Source organism: Porcisia hertigi, chromosome 34 (assembly GCF_017918235.1).
Source record: "Porcisia hertigi strain C119 chromosome 34, whole genome shotgun sequence".
Lineage (NCBI taxonomy): Eukaryota > Euglenozoa > Kinetoplastea > Trypanosomatida > Trypanosomatidae > Porcisia > Porcisia hertigi.
In genome coordinates, this window is record NC_090593.1 from 120,005 (window position 1) to 138,228 (window position 18,224).

An 18,224-nucleotide genomic window follows, 5' to 3' on the forward strand; every position below is an offset into this window, starting at 1 on the left:
GACACACACAAAAAAAAAATGCGCTCACCTCCCGCCTCTTTTCTACTCCCCTTCACCTCTCCATCGTTTCGTAATCGGAAGTACAAAGAAGAAAAAATAAGGGGGTGCGCACCGCGCTGGAGGGGGCTACGTGTTGCTCGTCGAATTTGCAAAACAGACAGACAAACACACACATACACACACACTTTTTCCTTGATCATCCCAGAGCATATTTACTCTGGGTGAGGTGCATGCAGGATGCAGCGATCGCGACTACGGCCGATGTATCTGCCGAGGGCGCCCAAGAAAGACCCAAACGCGCACCCACTGCAGGTGCAGAGCTCCCAACACTTCCTGCGTACAGCCGGCGTCGGTGCGATACTCACTGTGATCGTGTCGGCTATCTTGGCGCTCCGCAAGGTGCAACAGCGTCGTCGCTTCTCGGGAAGGGAGTTGTTGCGGAAGCGACAAGGGCAGCGTGTTGTCATCGTGGGAGGCGGCGCAGGTGGGACCGCAGTGGCGGCACTCATTGCAAACTCCGCACCAGACCTCAAGATCACGGTGGTCGAGAAGGATAGACATCAAGTCTTTCTCGGCCATGTCCCTCTGGCACATGTCGGCCACCGCAGCTACGACATCGCCACGTCAACAGGTATGGACGTTGTCCGCTCCCCTGCAACGTGGAACGTGACCCGGGACGCCAACCTCGTTGCCACCGAAGTGCTCCGTGTGGACCCCGATGCAAAAAAGGTGTACGTGCGCAGCACCAAAGCTATGCTCGCCGCTGCAACCATCCCCAGCGAAGATGGTGCAAGCGCCACTCGCTCAATTTGGGGAGTGGATCTCCTGCGTCGCTGCTGGTTTAATCGTCATCCACAGGCGTCGACTATCTCCGTCAACGAAGATGGCAGCACGAACTTATCCGATGGTACAACGGCCTTTGAATACGATGCACTGATTGTGGCTGCCGGTGCGGACCGCTCTCTCGGAAACCTGGCGGGCCAGTTGCAGCCAGCGCAGCTGGACACTTGCCGTATTGCGGTCAACCCTGGTACAACGCGAGATAACTTGGCTAACCTCTTCTCCGGCAATGTCTTGCATGTGAAGGTGCCGCCCGCTTCGTTTGTGCGGCAGATAGAGGCTGCGCGCGCGCTGATGACAGGGCCGAACACGGTATCAGGCAGCCGTGTGCCTGACCTTGAACTGGGCGTAACCGCCACTTCCGTGCCGCGTTCGCCACCGCCGACAGCGGCTCCTTCAAATCCCTTCTCCATTCTAGAAGCCCCATCCTCTATGCAAGCCTGGCTCTCTCGGTGGTTTGGCACGTCGCGCGCCGCGGCCGCTTCCCCTGAAGCGGTGGACGCCCCGCTCATACCAGATGAAGTGGCTGAGCAGCTGCGGTGTGTTTCTGGCGTGGCGAGAGCTGCCTCAGCGCTGTATACGCTTGCGCAGTGGTGCATGCACTACAGTAGTCGCCAGCACGACAGTACCTTTGTGTCAAGCATCAACACCATTTGGAAGTTCCTTCACTACTATAACAAATTTGGCCTGTGCCACTACATTGCAGTGACAGCTGACACCCAGCCAATAGGACCGGCACCACGAGCGGTGAACGAGGTTATCGAGAAATTCTGGCGAGAACGGCAACTGGCGTGTCAGCAGCACAGCGGCGGTGTGTCAGAGCACTTCCATCTTCTCTTTCACAGCTACCTGGCCGCTGTAGATCCCGTAGCAAACGTAGCGACGCTTTACGACTACAGGAATAATGCTGAGATACGCGTGCCGTACCATCTGCTAGTGCTGGACCTCCCACTCTGTGCACCTTCCTTTGTGCGCCGAAGTGGGCTCCATCGCATTGGTTACGTGGAGGAGTGTGTGAAGCCCGCGCTGCGGCGTGGTGTAGACGAGGCCGCGTTGCAACAGCGGCTTAAATCCCCCCTCCTTGGCAAAACTAAGGCAGAGCTGGAGGAGTTCTTCGCCGACGAGGCATCGTTTATGGACGTGGACCACGAGACGCTGCAACACCGCCGCTACGCAGACATCTTTGCGCTTGGCGACGTGGCTGGTCTTCCGTCTTCGAAGAGTTACGGTGCCGTGTATGCTCAAGTCCCCGTCGTGGCGCACAACGTGCGACAAGCACTGGCTAATCAGAGAGAGCAGGCTCCGCAGACAGGTGACATGACGGAGGTGCCACGCACTGAGGCTTCGTCTGCCGCGACACGCGCGCCGGCGCTGCCGAAGGCGAATGCGAAATACCTCGGCTACTCCTCGTTTCACGTGGTGATGACCACCTGGCGGGCAATGTGGCCGGAGGTCTGCTATGATGCGCCACAGACAGGACTGAGGTGCTATTCGCAGTCATCACCCGCCGACTTGGCGGAGGCTGCTACGAAGCGGAGATTGGGTGTGGTCGCTCCTCTGGTGCACTGCGATAATCACCTGTGGAACAACCTTGCCTGGCGGGACTTGCGCGGCCTTCTGAACGGTCTCTTCCACGAGCTCGCCCTGTACGAAGTCATGTACTTCTTTATCTTCAGCCGCGGGTTGTGGCACTCACCATCATGGTTTTATGTGCCGACGTACTCCCCAATCGACGGGACGCCGCGTGTCCCCACGTGGAAAGACCTCTTATGAGGTGTGCAAGGGTTACGGGAGGAAAGTAGAGAGATCAGGAACAGCAGACAGCCTCCCCCCCCTCCCCCCATTTCCTCCCAGCCCCATGGGTTACGGAGTGTCAGTCTTCGCATTGAAGGTTCAGCGCTTGACGAGGCATTAGCGTTTTTTTTTTGCGTGTGTGTGTGTGTGTGTACGTGTATTCACAAAGCTTCACATGTTGCTTTTTGTGCAGAAGTGCGCGACCGCCTGTACGTTGGGGTAATGCCAGTGTGTGTGTGTGTGTGTGTGTGTGTCTCACTCAATTTGGGCCTCAATACGTCAACTAAACCCCACTCACACACATACACACATACACACACACACACAGTTCTCTTTTCGTTAGGTCTGAGAGAAAGCTCTTGCCTTTGCATTTGCGTAATGGATGTGTACGACGCAGTGCGCTTCACGGTGCACCTTCTGCGCCACTTGGTGTTGCTGCCTTGTTTTCGTCCACCTCCCCGTCCCTCCCCCTCAATGAGGAGCTGGAAACGGAGCAGGACAGCAGAACGCCGTGGAGGCATTACGCTATCGAGGCACTCGATGTTGACGGCCTCTCTTTATAGGGGGGGGGGCACCGTCCCTATTCGGACACTGACGCTCTCGTCACACACTTCGCTTCACTTTATTTTCTTCGCATTGCTCAGTCCACATATGCGGATCGTTTATATCCCGATACCGACTACAGCTACGCACCACTGCCGAGAACTTCGCGTCTGTCCTCCGTCCGTCAACGGTGGTTGTGTTTTCATCTGTTGTCCCGTTGGTGCTGGTGTGACCCCTCGCCATCGTTTTTCGAGCTCCCTTCTCCCCGTCGTCCACCCTCCCATTCATATCGTTGCCTTTTCGCCCCTTCACCGGTTTATGCGATCCCTCTCGTTCTGGGCAGTACCGCACAACGCCCTTCTTGCAGCAAGTTCGATCGATTTGTTCGAGATTCCTTGATGGGTGGAGGAGGAGGGTAGGGGGAAGTGGCTGGAGAACATAAGGAGCAGCTGCACTCTCGATGCAGTGAAAGGACACCCCCCCGTCTCTGATTTCTTGTCGATATAGAAAAACGAACAACCCTTTTAGCTGAAGCGCTACTTTGGCCCATCACGCCCGCTTGTCGCACACGTTGAGCGCTTCTCCTACACACACACACACACACACGGAACCAAAAACAGGCCTGCGCACTCTTTCCCACTCATATTCACACAGGCACACCAACACACCCAGGGCAGAGCCGAAAGAGAGAGGGGGGCGAAGACGAAGTACATTGGTGGCGTACGCTGTGAATCGATTTCTTCTTACCGTTCACCTTTTTCATTCCTTTTGTTGATTTATCGACAGCCGAGGTGCCACGAGACCTGCACCGCTACCCCCTCCCTCCCTCCCTCTCCTTTTCGCTCTCCCTCGAGTGTTCTGGTTTGGCCATTGTGTGTGTGTGTGTGTGTGTGTGCACACTCCATTTTGCATCATACTTTCTTTTTTCTGCAAGTAAATATACACATTTTGTGTGTGTGTGTGTGTTTTTGCGTCTGCTCAGTCTCAGCAACGCGCACCCGTGCAAACTTGGTTGCCTTCTCATTCACTCGCTGTACATCTTCGGTGCGTTGATTTGGTGGATAGTGTTCTCTCCCAGATCTTTTTTTTTGTTTTCTCGTTGACTTCCCTTCCCCTCTCTTTACTTTTCCTCTACAGGTTTCGACTCGACGTATCTGCCTGCTAACGTCTCTCTCAGTGGTGCTTTGTTTTTCTTTCTCTGTGTGTGGGGCGGATCAATTGAAATCTTTTGTGTTTTTTTAATCGATTTTATTCAACTCGCGCACTCCCGTCTCCCTCCCCTCTCCAATTTTCGTTCTGTTTTCTTTCTTCCTGCCTCTTAGGTCTCAGCTCCCCTTCACCTCTCTTTTTTTCTCTCTCCCCCATCCTCCAGACATCCGCTGTACATTGCTGTAAGTTGTTGTAGCGTGTGCACGTGCACGGGGAACCCTTCGACTAGCCATCTGTCCTATATATGTGTACATATATGAATATATATATATATATGTGTTATAACATTACCGCATCACTTTTCTTTTTTCAAACGAGCAGCGCTTCTCCTCTGGTCTTTGATCTTTGTCCGGAGTCTTTTTCGTCCTCATCCCCACCAATTCCCCTCCCACCCCCTCCTCTGTCTCTTTTTTATTTATTTGTCTTGCGTGTGGGTGAAACCTTGTCTTTATCGAACTCCACCTCCGTCCACTCACTACGCTGACGCCGTTGGCAGTTGTGCTGGCAGGGGCTAGTGTCATTGATTTTTGTGGGTTAAACGCCTGCGTGTGACTCAGTGGGGTAGTTGTGGATTCCTTCGCCACTTTTTCGCGTGTGTGTGTGTGTGTGTGCGCGCAATACTCCCTCCTGCATCGCACTTCCTTTTGGGTGCCAGTATATTATATATACACACATTGTGTGGGTGCTTGTGCGTTGAACTTCTCTTTTGATGTTTGCGCTGTTCTTTTTTTTTTCCAACTCGCGGAGATCCTCTTTCCTCACGTCCATCGCTGGCGCAGCTGAGTGCGCTTGCGCCTTGCACGTGTCTTCTGTTTGCGCTCCGTTGCCTCTGGCTGATGCTTTCTTGTGTGGTGTTGTCACTGCTGCTCCTGTTCTTCACTAAGACCACCATCCGTTGAAGGGGAGCAGATCTGGCGTATAAAACAACATCAACAGAAGAAAGGACGAAGATAGTCTGTATCTGTTCAACCCCCACCCCCACCCCCACCCCCCCCCCTTCTTCCCGTTTTCCATGGCGTCGATGGGGGGGTCCAGTCCCGAGCACCAAGTCCTACTCCCCTTGCTATCTGCGCCTTGTGGTGCCCCTGGTCTGGTTGCACCGTCCTCCGAGTCCGCGGATGGCCGCCAAAACAAGAGCAACAAGGAGGGGAGGCGATGTAGGGCAGCAGGGCAACCCGATTCCTTGGACCGCAAGGGCCACCCTTTCAAAAGTGGGCGCCACGCGCCACAGCATAGTGACACCTGCCGTTACCCCGCAGTGAGTGTCCATGACGAAGCAAGCGCGTTTGTCTATTCCACAGGTGAGCTGCGCGCTCTTACCACTGCAACGGGTCGCAGCGAGAGCAAAAACGGCACTGAGCTGAACAGGCTCGTCGACAACGGCGACAGCACCCAGCGGGATCCGTCTGCATACTCGCTAAAGGCTCTCGAAGCACGCTGTCTCGCCTTTGGCGAAGTAGGTTTTTTACCTCCGGTGCGCCAACACACCGACGCCGCCTCTGACATGCGCCTGAACGGCGCCGAAGAGACTGCCCCAAAAGTGATGAGCCACACCGGAAGCTACACGGAGCCGAAGGGCTCCCTTCAGGAACACGCGCCAAGGGAACCGCCGGTGCAAAGCGAGCAAGCGGTCCAGGCCCGTGGCGAGGTGCAGCAGCGGTTTCTCCGCCCCATTCTTGTGACGGCGGATGCATCACGACTGCAACAGGGTGTGGACTCCAACGACCTTCAGTGCTGCAACGCTGAGCCGCAGCTAGGGTTTAACTGGGAGAAGTGGATGGGCAACACATCATTCTGGAGGCGAACGCTTTCTAAGCAGGAGGCCGACTCGGATTTGCAGTGCTACATTGCATACGAGCACCTTTTAGCCTTCTACTACAATGACAGCAAGGTGTGCGATGACAGCCTGAATGTGACTACACCAGAGTGCAGCCAGAGGCGACAGCGCGAGCGTGTGGCGCGCGTGGTGGCGGAGACGACACCAGACGAAACAACAGAGAAGCCGAAGCGGAAACCAAAGGGACTTTTATCGGCCATCACCCGACGGGCGCACATGACGTGTGCCACGGTGGAGGAGTTGTATGAGCAACTGATGGTGTGCTACCGGGCCGGTGGAGTGGAAAAGGGTTGCCTCGACACGCTTTTCATGAAAGAGGTGCTGAGCGGCAGGCAGCCGCTGCGGGTGCACGAGATGGTGGGCGACAACCTCAGAGAGAGGTGGAGGCACTCAAAAATGTCGGGAGGCAGCAATCGGTCCACAGGGCCACCGAGCCTCTACGAAGTAATGCTGGAGCAGATGAGGACAAAGACGACACCGGCCTTTCTGCACCACAACGCCATTTCGGTGCCTGTGCTGCGTTTCCTTGAGAAGCGTGGCACCATCAAACTGGGGAATCGCTCATATGTGCTTCGCCTCTGGGACGACGAAGAGAGGGGCTATCTCGTCACCAGCCTCTTTGACCGCAAGCCCAAGTTCCCAAAGAACTACAGGGACTCCTGCACACCTGCGATTTATGCCAGGGAAATGGGTTGCGACAGGGGCACACGGTTTGGGGACCTGCTACTGGTGAGGCAGCACTTGGCGCCCGGGGCACGCAAACACTTCCCCGAGGAGGGCAAGCTCATTCGTGGGCACACAGTAATTCGAGAGGCAAGAGTTTTGGACATCTTTGACGGCCGCGTGTGCGGTGTCCCACCAGACCTCAGGGCATCGGCCTTCCAGCGCACCGGTATCCACGCTAGTGTGCAAGCCCTCGCCCACTACGACTCTCTTTTCCCCCAATGGTGTCCACTGCGCAGCATCATCCACCCACAGGACATTCTTGGCCATCCCGTGGTGAACCCGGCTGGGGGTATGTACTGCCTCTCCTTGATCGTGAATGGCGCGACGCGAATGGTGAAGGTAGACGACCGGGTTCCAGTGGAGCCCGAGAGCGGACTCTTTCGTTGCCTCACGTCCTCCACCTTCGAGCTGTACCCGGCGCTGTTGGAGAAGGCGCTGCTCAAAGCGAACGGCTGCGGTGTCAACCTTGCCCTCATGGAGAGCGCCGCGGTCCTTTTTCAGTTAGGCGGATGGATCCCCGAGGTGATCCGTTTTCGCAGCACCGGTGGAGTTGAGGAACCGACAGTGGATGGCCTCATGCGGCCATCGGAGATGTGGCCATTGCTGATTGAGGGCTACAACTTTGGTCGGCTCATGTTGACCTTCACGGCGCACTGGTGTGCTGACCGGCCGCTCCCCACCGCGGCGAAGCGGGTGAAGCAAGGTGCGCAGCGCTTCGCTACGCCAGTGGTGTATCCGGTGATCGACATGGTCACGCAGACGGGGCGCAGCAGCGAGGGAGTCAGTATTCGTGCCGTACTGTTGCGAGACACGACGAAGGATCCGTCGACGCGAAGGTTCGAGCCGCCATTCAAGACGTCTCTAACAGAGGGCCAGCTTCTTGGCCTTGGCTACAGGAACGCCCACCGCGAGGCCGGCGTTTTCTGCGTCACGTGGGAGGAGGCCATCACACATTTTGATCACTGCAGCATCAGCTGGAGTCCGTTCAGGTATTGGAAGCCACCGAACGGGACTGAGGCGCCAGAGGACTGCACACGTCTGTGTTGTCATGGCGTCTATAATATGCACGACGCTGGTCAGCACATGGTGCGACAACCGCAGTTTCATCTGTGCTCACACTCCGTAAAGGCGTGGACGCACTTGTTTCTCGTTTTTTGTCCACACACAGGGGATCAGTCCCCATTGCCGCCCGACTCCATGCTTGACCAGAAAGCGGTCGACCACCTCTCTGGGGGTGAGGCAATAGTGCGGCTGCGCGTTTATGAACTGACAGCACTGCCCTCGCTGGCGCAGTGTAAAATGCGCGACAATCGTGGCCGTCGTGTGTCGTGTTCTTTCGGGGATTGTCAAGGACGGCGCATCGTTAGCGAAACAGAGGGGCCGCGTGGGCTGCAGCCACTGGCCATCGCACAGGGTAGCCGCAACGAGTTCATCACACTCCAGTTCGACTGCTTGCCTGGAACGCGGGAGTACGTTGTCGTCTTGGATGTGCTCTGCGACGACCGGCTTTCCGGTGGGAAGGACTATTTCCCATACACACTCACGCTTTTCACATGCCTTAGCCCGCTGCTGGAGCGCAACCCGAACAAATTTTCTATGTTCGCCATACACGCGCAGCACGCGATCCTGGAGCACGCGGCGCGTGAGGGCTGCTTTGCAAACCCAGATGTTGTTCCAGCAGACTTGAACTTGAGCGATATCATCGAGGAAGAGGCGCAACGCGAGCCACCAGGGCAGACGATCGCGATGCACGCCATCCCAGAGCACCCCAACATCCCCACCTGCACTGTGCAGGGGCTGTGGTCCACGCTTGTGCTGCGCGAGCGAACAGTGCTGCTTCCCCACAACACCATGTGTGAGCTGTTGTGCACCGACACACAGTACTACTTCCACCTTGACGCGCCCGAGCACTTTTCCTTGCGCATATGTCAGTCGAGACGGATTGGGACGGTGCCACCCGCTGTCCAGATGAAGGTGCTCTTGCTGCGACGAACAAAAAGGGATGTCATCATCACAAAGGAGAAAGACCCATCAGTAAAGCCGAAGGAGCACCCACACTGCGGCGGCCGCACCGCAACGAAAGATCACGAGCCGTATGTCCCGCGCTCTGTGGAGGGAGACGTGACGAAAAACTCTGATATTGTGCTGTCCAGTGGCGCCTGGTCTCTGGACGGCGCGGTGATCGACAGCGTGTCGCCACACACGGCACTGCTGGATCGCAACGGCATCCTTGTACAGCACCCACAGCGGTTGCGGCAGCTCCACCACACCTCTTTTCACGTCGTCCTTTCCAACCCCGACGACGACGACAAAACAAATATGGGCGTCCTCCTCATATCCCATCCGAATCCAGACGATCAAATGCGCTCCGTCATTCTGCAGGCCTTCGCGGACGGCTTTTTGATTTCACCACACGCGTGTAACATCAGCATCAAGGGAACCCCCATCTCACACGACACGGAAGTGCGTGCCGTTCTCACGTCTTTGTTTTTCCATGAGGTGCACAACGAGGAAGGTCACTGCGTGTCATTCAAGCAAGAGCGCGCGAACCGGTCCCTGACAATGCCAGTGCCGCAGCTGGACCAGTGTATCGACGTACACCTGCTGAGCACGGCCTCAAGGAAGAGCACCTCGTTCTCACCCGCGTCAAACGCCGGCTGTGCGATTGATCGGCTGCGCGCCGTCGTGCGTACTGCGCTGAAGTCGAGCCCTGGGCAGCGACTGCGGCTGCTGCGCACCGTCTTTTCCACTATGGCGTTTGTCCGCCACAGTGTCACGGATAAACGACACTGCGCATTTGCATTGGGGCTGGGCAGCTCTATTGAGGCATGGGTAAGATGGCACGAAACGCAGGTGTCGCCGGGAGTGCAGGCGCCCATGCTCTCCTTGCCGCCACTGCCGAGTGGGGACTATATCATCATTCCTTGCTTCAATCCAGTATCGGATGATGCGGCGGCGACTCCGGGAAGGAAGCGCCGTGCCGTGAGGGGGAATCAAAGCACGCTGTACTTCGACGTAACCCTCAGCGTACCAGGTCGAGCCGTGGAGCTGATCCCGACTAAAGATCCAACCGATGGATAGAAGAGTCCGGAAGCTCAGCGGACACAGATCCATCACGAGGAGTCTTTTTTTCACGTGCAGAACGCGTGCGCCGCGACTCCGACCGTGGGCGCTGTGGGTGTAGGGTTTCTCTTCCGGGGTGGATGTGTGGCACCACAAAGGGGGGGGGTGTAGACGTCGTCCACGACATCCGCCGACAAAGGCGCGGGGGACCTCTGAGAGGAACAACGCGCGTGTGCAGATTCGGAAACGGAGACGACGCTGGTGAAAAACAGGAGATTCTTCGCCCCACTGCGTGTATGTGTGTTTAGGTTTGTGTGTACGCCTCACTCTCCACCTGTACCTCTCTCTCTCTCTCTCGTTCTTACAGAGCCATCTTCCTCCAGTGTGCACACCCTGGCGTGGTTTGTTTCTTGCTCGAAATCCTCGTTTTGTGTGAGAGCTAGGAGTACACACGCATGCCAACGTCTCCCGTCAACCATGCAGATCTGCGCCACGCGTCATCAAGCCAAGCAGCTCAGGCTCACATGTGAATGACGTGTCCAAGTGAGCGGTGTGGGTGATGGTGTCTACATTCGCGCCACTGTTTCCTTTTTTTTTGCGTCTTGTGTTCCCGTCGGTGTAATTTCTGCTACACGTCTTTATTACATAGTTTTTTGTTGTTGCCGCCTGTGCCTGTGCCTGTGTGTGTGTGTGTGTGTGTGTGTGTGTGTGTGTTGGGGAGGGGCGGGAGGGCGGGGCTTTTTGAGGATGCGGTGTGCGTTGTTTTATGCACACCATTCCCTCTTGTATAAAGATGTTTTATGAATAGTATTCCCTTTGTGTGTGTGTGTGTCTCTCTCTCTTCATACCGGACCTACTTTAGTCAAGGGCTTTTTTTGCTCTGTGTGTCTTTCCTCTTGATTGCGTGCATGTGGAGGGTGAGGCGGGGGGGGAGGGGGGGGTAAGCAGGGCAGTAGTGACAGCATGGAGTGCGAATGATGTACAGCTCATCACTCCGCCATGAGGACGCACCTCACTTTCCTGCCAGAGAAGCCTCACTCTGCCCCCCTCTCCCTCCTTCCCTCCCTCCCTCAACGCACACACCGATGGTTTCCAAATTTCCTCGATGCGCCCTTGTTATTCCATCACCTCATCTTCCTTCCCTCTCATACTTGTTCTTGCTCAGGTTTTTTTTTTTCACCGATGCGAGTCATGGGGAGGCCCCCTTGCCAATCACCTCCATGAACGGTACCGCTTCAGCTGCGCACGCTGGGAGCAGCGAACCCACGCCCAACGACCCGATGGCGGTGCTCTGGCAGCACGATCGACACGTGCTGGTGTTTACACGTGCCGGCAAGCCCGTCTTCTCCCAGCACGGTGACGAGCAGCAACTCAGTCCGTTGTGCGCTCTTCTTCAAGTTCTACTGCACATGGACGACGGCGAAGGCGGTGACGGCGAGCAGAACGGGGGGTCGTCTCCGCCCGCTCTCAGATCGGAGGGCACGGCGTCTTCCGCCGTCCGGGAGGACGGGGTGCGCCAGATCACCTACTATCGCTCATTGCCCACGCCCGGCCAGGCGTGTTACCAAGATGCTATGAATGCGCAGGTTCAAGCCCTGACACTTTTCTTCTTTGTTCCGGGAGAGTTGATCTACTTCATGGCCGTGCGCAGCGTCGTCTCATCGTCCCCAACAGAGACTGTGGACATGCCCAGCGCTGAGGAATTCCGTGAGCCACCGCCAGAGTCCAACTGCTGCCTGGCCCTGCTGCGGCACGTCCACCATTGCATTCTGCTCGTGCTGCCGAACGTCAACGCCCTGTTGGCGAGGACACCTGGACTAGACATCATGTCCACGTACACCTCGGCCGACCGCGCAGCACTTCGGGAGCTCATCGAGTCCTACCAAACTGAACTGACCTACGCCGTTGGCGCGGTGGCTACGCTGGCACTCAGCGTAGAGAAGCGCCAAGTAGTGGAAGACGCGCTCCTACGCTGTTACCGCAGCTGCGCTGACGCAGCAGTCGGAAGGCCAGCACATCAATTGTTTAGTTACCTGTACTATGGAAGCTACCTTGTAGCCGCTGTCGGGCCTCCCGAGACGTACGCCCCAGACCCGAGGGTCGATATGACCGCCCCACTCGCTTTGGGGCCCGACACTGCATTCTGCGGCGGGCTGCATGTGGATGATGCGCTTCTTCTCTACCGCTACGCTCGCTCGCTGGTCTCACGGCAGCAGGGTGAAGCATGGGTGCCAGTGTGTCTACCGTGCTTCAACAGCACCGGCTACCTCTGGTGCTACGCTGTAAACTTCACTCAGTACGTGCGGGAGCTCCGTCAGCTGCAAGGTATGACGGTTTGGCCGAGGTTGTGGGAAGCACACACGAAGCAGGATGTGTTGCTGCTGCACGTATCTGCTGCACAAGACGACTTCTTGGCGTTGTCTCGCTCTACGCGGCGTTATGCGGAGCTCCTTTACGCGCCAACTGTGGGAGAAGATTTCTACTACCGGTTGGAAGAGGAGCTCTGCTACTGCACACCGGCACCCTTAACAGAACTCCTGTCCTGGCCTCACGTGTCGCTGTCTGCCCGCTCCTTGTCTAGCGCGTCCGACCCTCCTGGGGGGTTGCCGCTGTGGTACGGCGTCGTGCTTCAAGGCGGTGACGCAACCTTTCTCAACGCCTCTAAAGGAGAGGACGCCAAAGCCTCCAAACGCGCGCACCGCCCTCCCTCGTCGAGCATTCGGCTGCTCCTCGAAAGTCGGCCCTCGCCGCTGCTCAACATCACAACCGTGGAAGATATCAGGGAATTTCGGCAGCTTGTCGCGCATTTCCAGGCCCAACTGCGTGCCATCCCCGCCCCCTCCTCAGCCCCTTGTATGATGTTCGTGCGCCATAACAGCGGCGTCGCCTTTGCAGTCGTGCAACCCACTGCAGCCACGCTGAGGACACTGGCAGATCACTTCTTTTCACCGCATAACCCGTTCAAAATCCCTCTCGATATCCCTGCCGCTGGTGAGGGTGCGGGGGAGGCTCTCCTCGAGCGCCGCCGCGGCGTCTCTTCTTCTACCTGGGTACAGGCGGTTCATGCCCTTGGCGCAACAGAGCTCACGGCGGTGTTCGCCGCCTCCACACCAGAGGCCACGGCATGGTATTGGGTGGCGCATCTCTTGTTCATGGCGGTGCAGAGACGCAGGCGCTTCGTTGTTCGTCAACTCATCGGCGCTGGTCGGTGATATAAGACCACCGTGAGGAACGTTCTTGCGCATTCGATGACGATGGTGGGGTGGTGGTATCGCGGGTTGATGGGGTTCCAGTGCGTGTGGAGTGAGAGGGAGGGGTGTCCCGGCGGTCGACCCCCCTTCCCTTGTTGTTGCTGTTTTCTCTGCTATCCCTTTTTCCTTCAGTGGCCCCCCCCCCTCTCTCTCTCTCTCCCCCCTCCCCTAAGGCGGTGGTGTGGTGGTGGTATATGTTTTTTTTTGGCATTGAATGAAAGCCTGGGTATGAGGAAGAAGCGCGCCTCGACCCTTTGTTTGTGGGGGGTGGGGGTTTGGGGGGGGGGGGGAGAGGACGTGAATGGGGAGGGGGTCCTGTCCACACTCGGTGGTGGTGGGGGGGGGAGCCCAAACAGACTCTTCTCCCTTTCCCCTCCAGTGCCCCGCCGCATTTTTGTGGTGACATGGTCAAGTATCGACGATTCAGGAAGGTTAGAGCGACGTGTCACCACTACGCGTGGCGGTGGCCAATTCCTGGATGGCACTGCATTAGTGCCGCCTGTGCTATTGAAGATATGTACACACTATGCATATGAGGAGGAAAAGTGTGTCAAGGTGACTCAAACGCATCTCATCCGTCTCTTACATCCCACTAGTGGGGGGGGGGAGTGCGGGGGGAACCCCCCGTCCCCGGCCACCACCCCCGAGGACTTCACCACCTGTCTGGCCCTGCAAAACGGGGAGGGGGGGTAGTAAGGATTGGGACAAACTCCGGTCTTTGGCCGCTAAGTGGGCGGTTCCCGCAGTGCACCTGCACGGCTGCTTCACACCACGCGATGGGCCTGTGAGAGCAAGCCGTGTCGCTGTCTGTGGCGTCTGACTATCACATGATTTATGGCAGAACCAACACTGCGACAGTTGAGTACTACGGGCATGCTTACCGTACATCCAGCGCTGTGAGGTGACACTCGTGACACTGGACCCTATACACATGCGGAGATGTCTGCTCTGCGGTATATATATATATATATATGTATAGATATCTTGTAGCGGGCACGCGATACACCGACCCGCCGTTCACAGCTTCATTTTTCCTCTTTGTATATCTTGCTTTTCTCTTCAGTGAGTACGCACGTCTCGCAACAAGAGGCACTTTGTGCTTGGCCTGTGCTGCACCGCTCCTCTCGCTGTTGTGTTGAGGACCACGAGTAAGCGGCACTGTTCATCAACGGCAGCCACAGCGGCTCATACACCCTTCCCTCCCCCCCCCCCTCTACAACTCTTACGCACGCGCAGTGGACTGACGGAAGCAGCCTGATAAGATCTAGCAGGAGAGCGCATTTGCCTGTACACTGTAGGCTGTTTAATTGCCTTCCTTTCGGAGCAGCCGTGCGTGTGTCCTGATTCTTGTCACTTCCCATTTCCACTTCAGATTGTAAATACCTCTATGCTGTCGAAGAGGAAGGCGGCCAAGCGGGCAGCCATCAGCGCCACCGTGCGCAAGGAGCACCAGGCACATGCGAAACTAAATCGGCAGCAGCAGCAGTCGCGCCACAAGTCGTCGACGGCATCGACGTCACCTGCAAGCGCGGACTACTTTGTGGAGAACGAGAAGGGTCGCGCACTCCTCAGTAGCGCCGATGCCATCGAGGCGGGCAGTGGCGCGGACAGTCGAGCGGACATCATCCGCCGTATTGGGGATAATATTAACACTCGTCTTCAGGAAGTGGCATTCGATGATGATCTCGACGGCGACGTTTTTCATGAGCGCCAGGCGCGATTGATGGAGGAGGCGCGATTGGCAGCTGGCGTGAGGCAGCGAGATATGGCGACCTCTGTGAGGCACTACCTCGGTAACCAAACGGAGCCCCGTGACCTCCACTCCGTGCGCATTGCCCACAACTGCAACTCCATCACGTGTGTGGCTATCCTCGGTATTGATCGCATTGTGTACGGCGACAAGTCCGGAAAGGTATACCTTGTAGACATCTCTCTCACGACCAGCGGGACCGGCATGGCGGTGTCTGACAAAGCGGAGCTCCAGCGGCGGCGTAAAGTCCTCCTAGAGCCGGCACTGCCCTCGGGTATCGTCTCGATAGCGGTCAGCGACACGACAGCGAGCCGCCCCACGGCGCGTGATATCTTTGAAAAGACAACGGTGGACATGTCGTGTCCCTCGTACGTGGCAGCTGGTGCGATGGACGGGTCCATCAGTGTGTGGGAGACGCTCAGCAAAGCACATAAGGGGCTTCTTTTTATGCACCGTAAGCCGATCACGGGACTGCGGTTCCGCATGGATACCACCACCCTTTATTCCAGCTGTGAGGACGGCACGCTTCGTGTGTGGGCCGTGCCTCAGATGATCGCTGTCGACAAGCTCTTCGGTCATGAGGGAGCTATCCATTTCTTGGATTGTCTGCGCAAGGAAACTGCGGCGACGGTCGGCGAGGATGGCACGATGCGCTTTTGGAAGATGGAGGCGGCAACGCAACAGGCGTACAACTACGCACCTCTACAGCCAACGAAGAAAACGGATAGCACGGACGCCGCCGCCTCGTCATCGCCACCGCGTAGCGTCGTTATGGAGGCTGTGGCAATGCTGAACGAGAGCATCATCGTTGCAGGTTCGATGGACGGCGCCGTCGTGGTCTTCGACGTGAACCGTCGAAAGCCCCTCATAGTCGTTCCAGCAGCGCACGGCTACGGCTTCATCGGTGACGGCACGGGGCTCGAAAAGGCAGCGGCACTGCTCGCGGAGGAGGACGATGACGACCAGGTCGCATCGGGGTACGGGGTGGCGTCGTCGTCCTCGGGTTCTGGCGATGCACATCGGCGTAATCCGAATCCCATCACTGCTGTGGCTGCCGTGCCGTATGCCGATATAGTAGCGACCGCCAGCTACGACGGAGTGGTGCGCGTTTGGCACGTGACCGGTGTCGGCGCCGGGTCCACAGCGCCGGGCAGACGCACGGGCGACACCCGAAACGGCGGCCCTGCGCCATCATCCGGTAACTCAGCGGAGCCGCGGCTGGCGCTTATTGCAGAGCTGCCGATACCAGCCATTGTCAACTCACTTCGGTTCTCCGACAAGGGTGATGTGCTTGTCATTGCCATGGCCAAAGAGCCGCGGCGTGGCCGGTGGGTCGTGCAGTCAAGCGCGCTCAATGGCGTTTTGGTGGTGCCGCTCACCGAGGCAGGGCGCAGGGCGCTTCAGGGGATGCACGGGGAAGTGGAACACATCCCTGCACAGCTCTTCGACATCAGTGATGAGGCCGCCAAGGAAGACGCTGCCGTGGAGGAGGAAGAGGCGCATGCGGACAAACAAAATGCTGCTGCTGCAGACCTCGACTCCAGTGACGAGCTGTACGCCAACAATGGCGACACAAGCGTTGGCTACGAAGACGTCCCAGATGTGTTTGATGTTGGTCCAGACGGCATGATGCGCTTCAGAGACACTGTTTCTTCTACAGGCAAGGCCGTCGCTGCCTCCAAAAAGAAGAAAAAAGTGAAGAATAGTGGCATTCCCAAAGTACTTCGTCAGTCCGAGGACCTCGCGGACGCCACTGTGAAGCCCAACTCTGACCAGAAGGTGAAGAAAACGTCGTCTGTAAAGAAAGTCAAGAGTGTCGTGATCAACCGCAAGAAGGCGCCTAAATCCAACGTCGCCTTGGCGGCGTCCAAGAAGGCCACAAAGCGGTCAAAGGTGTAAGGTACCCGGTAGCTTGCAAGTTGTGATGGCGTGCGTGCGTGCGTGTGTGTGTGTGTGTAAGTGAGCAGCGGAGGGAGGTAAGAGGCGGACAAGATGGTGAGGATCTCTCTCTCCCCCCTCTTCTTCTTCCACACCCTTTCTCTCTCTCTTTTTTTTTTGTCGTGCGCATCTGCGTTTCCGTTTTGGTTGTGTGTTTGTGTGTTTTTCTTCTTCGCTAACTCCCTTGACTCCCTTATAAATATGTCGAATAACTCTGAAGTCTTTTCGTTTCCCCTCGGCCGCCAACCCCTCCCCCCCCCCTCCCCCCTCGATGTGGGGTGGGTTTGTGTGTGCGTGTGTCCGCGCTGCGCACTCTTTGCGCGTGCTCCTTGTAGTCGCCACCTACCCCACCCCCAAGGCACGAATTCACACACACACACACACGTGGGATGGTGCTCACTCCGGGGACTCGCTCGTGCGCGTAGGGGCATCTACATCACGAGGGCAGCCCCAACTGTTGTGGACAGAGCAGTTGAAGTGGTGCTGGCTGTCGCGCGCACACTGTCTTTGCATTCAGCACTCCGGTTGTGCATGTGTCTGTTCTATCCAGTCTCACCTCTAATTCGTGTCTCGAGCTGCGCGTGCGAGAGGATACACAGCCGTAAAAGAAAACAGCTGCACAGCTCAGCAGAGGTGGAGATGAGAGATGGTTCCCTCGCCTCCTGCCCCTACCCTCTTCTCATCCCAAGAGGGGGGTGATACGTGAAGGAACCACAGCAACCAATGGATGGGGCTCAGGTAACAGGCATGTGTACGAGAAGGGCGGAGGTTCGAGGGGTATGGGTGCGGTCGAGTAGTTGTGCGCTTGGCACGGGTTAGAACTCCCTCTAACCCCCCCCCCTCCCTCCCTCCCTCCCCTTCCTGGGTCTCTCTCCTCCCCCGACGGTGCGGCCACTCTTGATATCAGCTGCACTGCTACTGATCACGACGGCCTACTCGCAATTCGCGCTACAACGTCTTACATGCAGCTGAGGTGTTTGCTTCGGCTATCACAGAAGTGTGGTGTCTCATCTCTGACCCCACCCATACACACAACTGCGTGGGTTGAACTCTCTCGGTAACCTCGACTGCACAATACCCATATCCTCCTGCCTTCCATCCACCCTCGACTCACTACTGTTGGACATTGCCACACAAATGTGAGCGCATAGATCTGCGCACGTTGTATGTGCGAGTGCAACATCGGTAGGGACACCCCCACATCGCCACCAGTGCAAACAAACACATTCACAGAAAAGCGCGCGCGCCCCACTGCGTTCCCGCCATCTTTTGT

At 57.2% G+C, this 18,224-nt stretch overlaps 4 protein-coding genes across 4 annotated transcripts; all 4 read left to right on the forward strand.

Moving 5' to 3' along the window:
- Positions 1–237: 237 nt before the first annotated feature.
- Positions 238–2,613, forward strand: JKF63_01624 (uncharacterized protein; the record flags this gene model as incomplete). Its single annotated transcript, XM_067897670.1, has 1 exon — positions 238–2,613. One exon carries the CDS (start codon positions 238–240, stop codon positions 2,611–2,613), a length of 2,376 nt encoding a protein of 791 aa, XP_067753827.1.
- Positions 2,614–5,398: 2,785 nt separating this feature from the next.
- Positions 5,399–10,030, forward strand: JKF63_01625 (uncharacterized protein; the record flags this gene model as incomplete). The annotated part of the gene is made up of 1 exon (XM_067897671.1): positions 5,399–10,030. The coding sequence occupies one exon, from the start codon at positions 5,399–5,401 to the stop codon at positions 10,028–10,030; it is 4,632 nt and encodes a 1,543-aa protein (XP_067753828.1).
- A 1,202-nt stretch (positions 10,031–11,232) lies between these two features.
- On the forward strand, positions 11,233–13,224 carry JKF63_01626 (uncharacterized protein; the record flags this gene model as incomplete). Its single annotated transcript, XM_067897672.1, has 1 exon — positions 11,233–13,224. The coding sequence occupies one exon, from the start codon at positions 11,233–11,235 to the stop codon at positions 13,222–13,224; it is 1,992 nt and encodes a 663-aa protein (XP_067753829.1).
- A 1,426-nt stretch (positions 13,225–14,650) lies between these two features.
- On the forward strand, positions 14,651–16,912 carry JKF63_01627 (uncharacterized protein; the record flags this gene model as incomplete). The annotated part of the gene is made up of 1 exon (XM_067897673.1): positions 14,651–16,912. One exon carries the CDS (start codon positions 14,651–14,653, stop codon positions 16,910–16,912), a length of 2,262 nt encoding a protein of 753 aa, XP_067753830.1.
- Between the last annotated feature and the right edge of the window lie 1,312 nt (positions 16,913–18,224).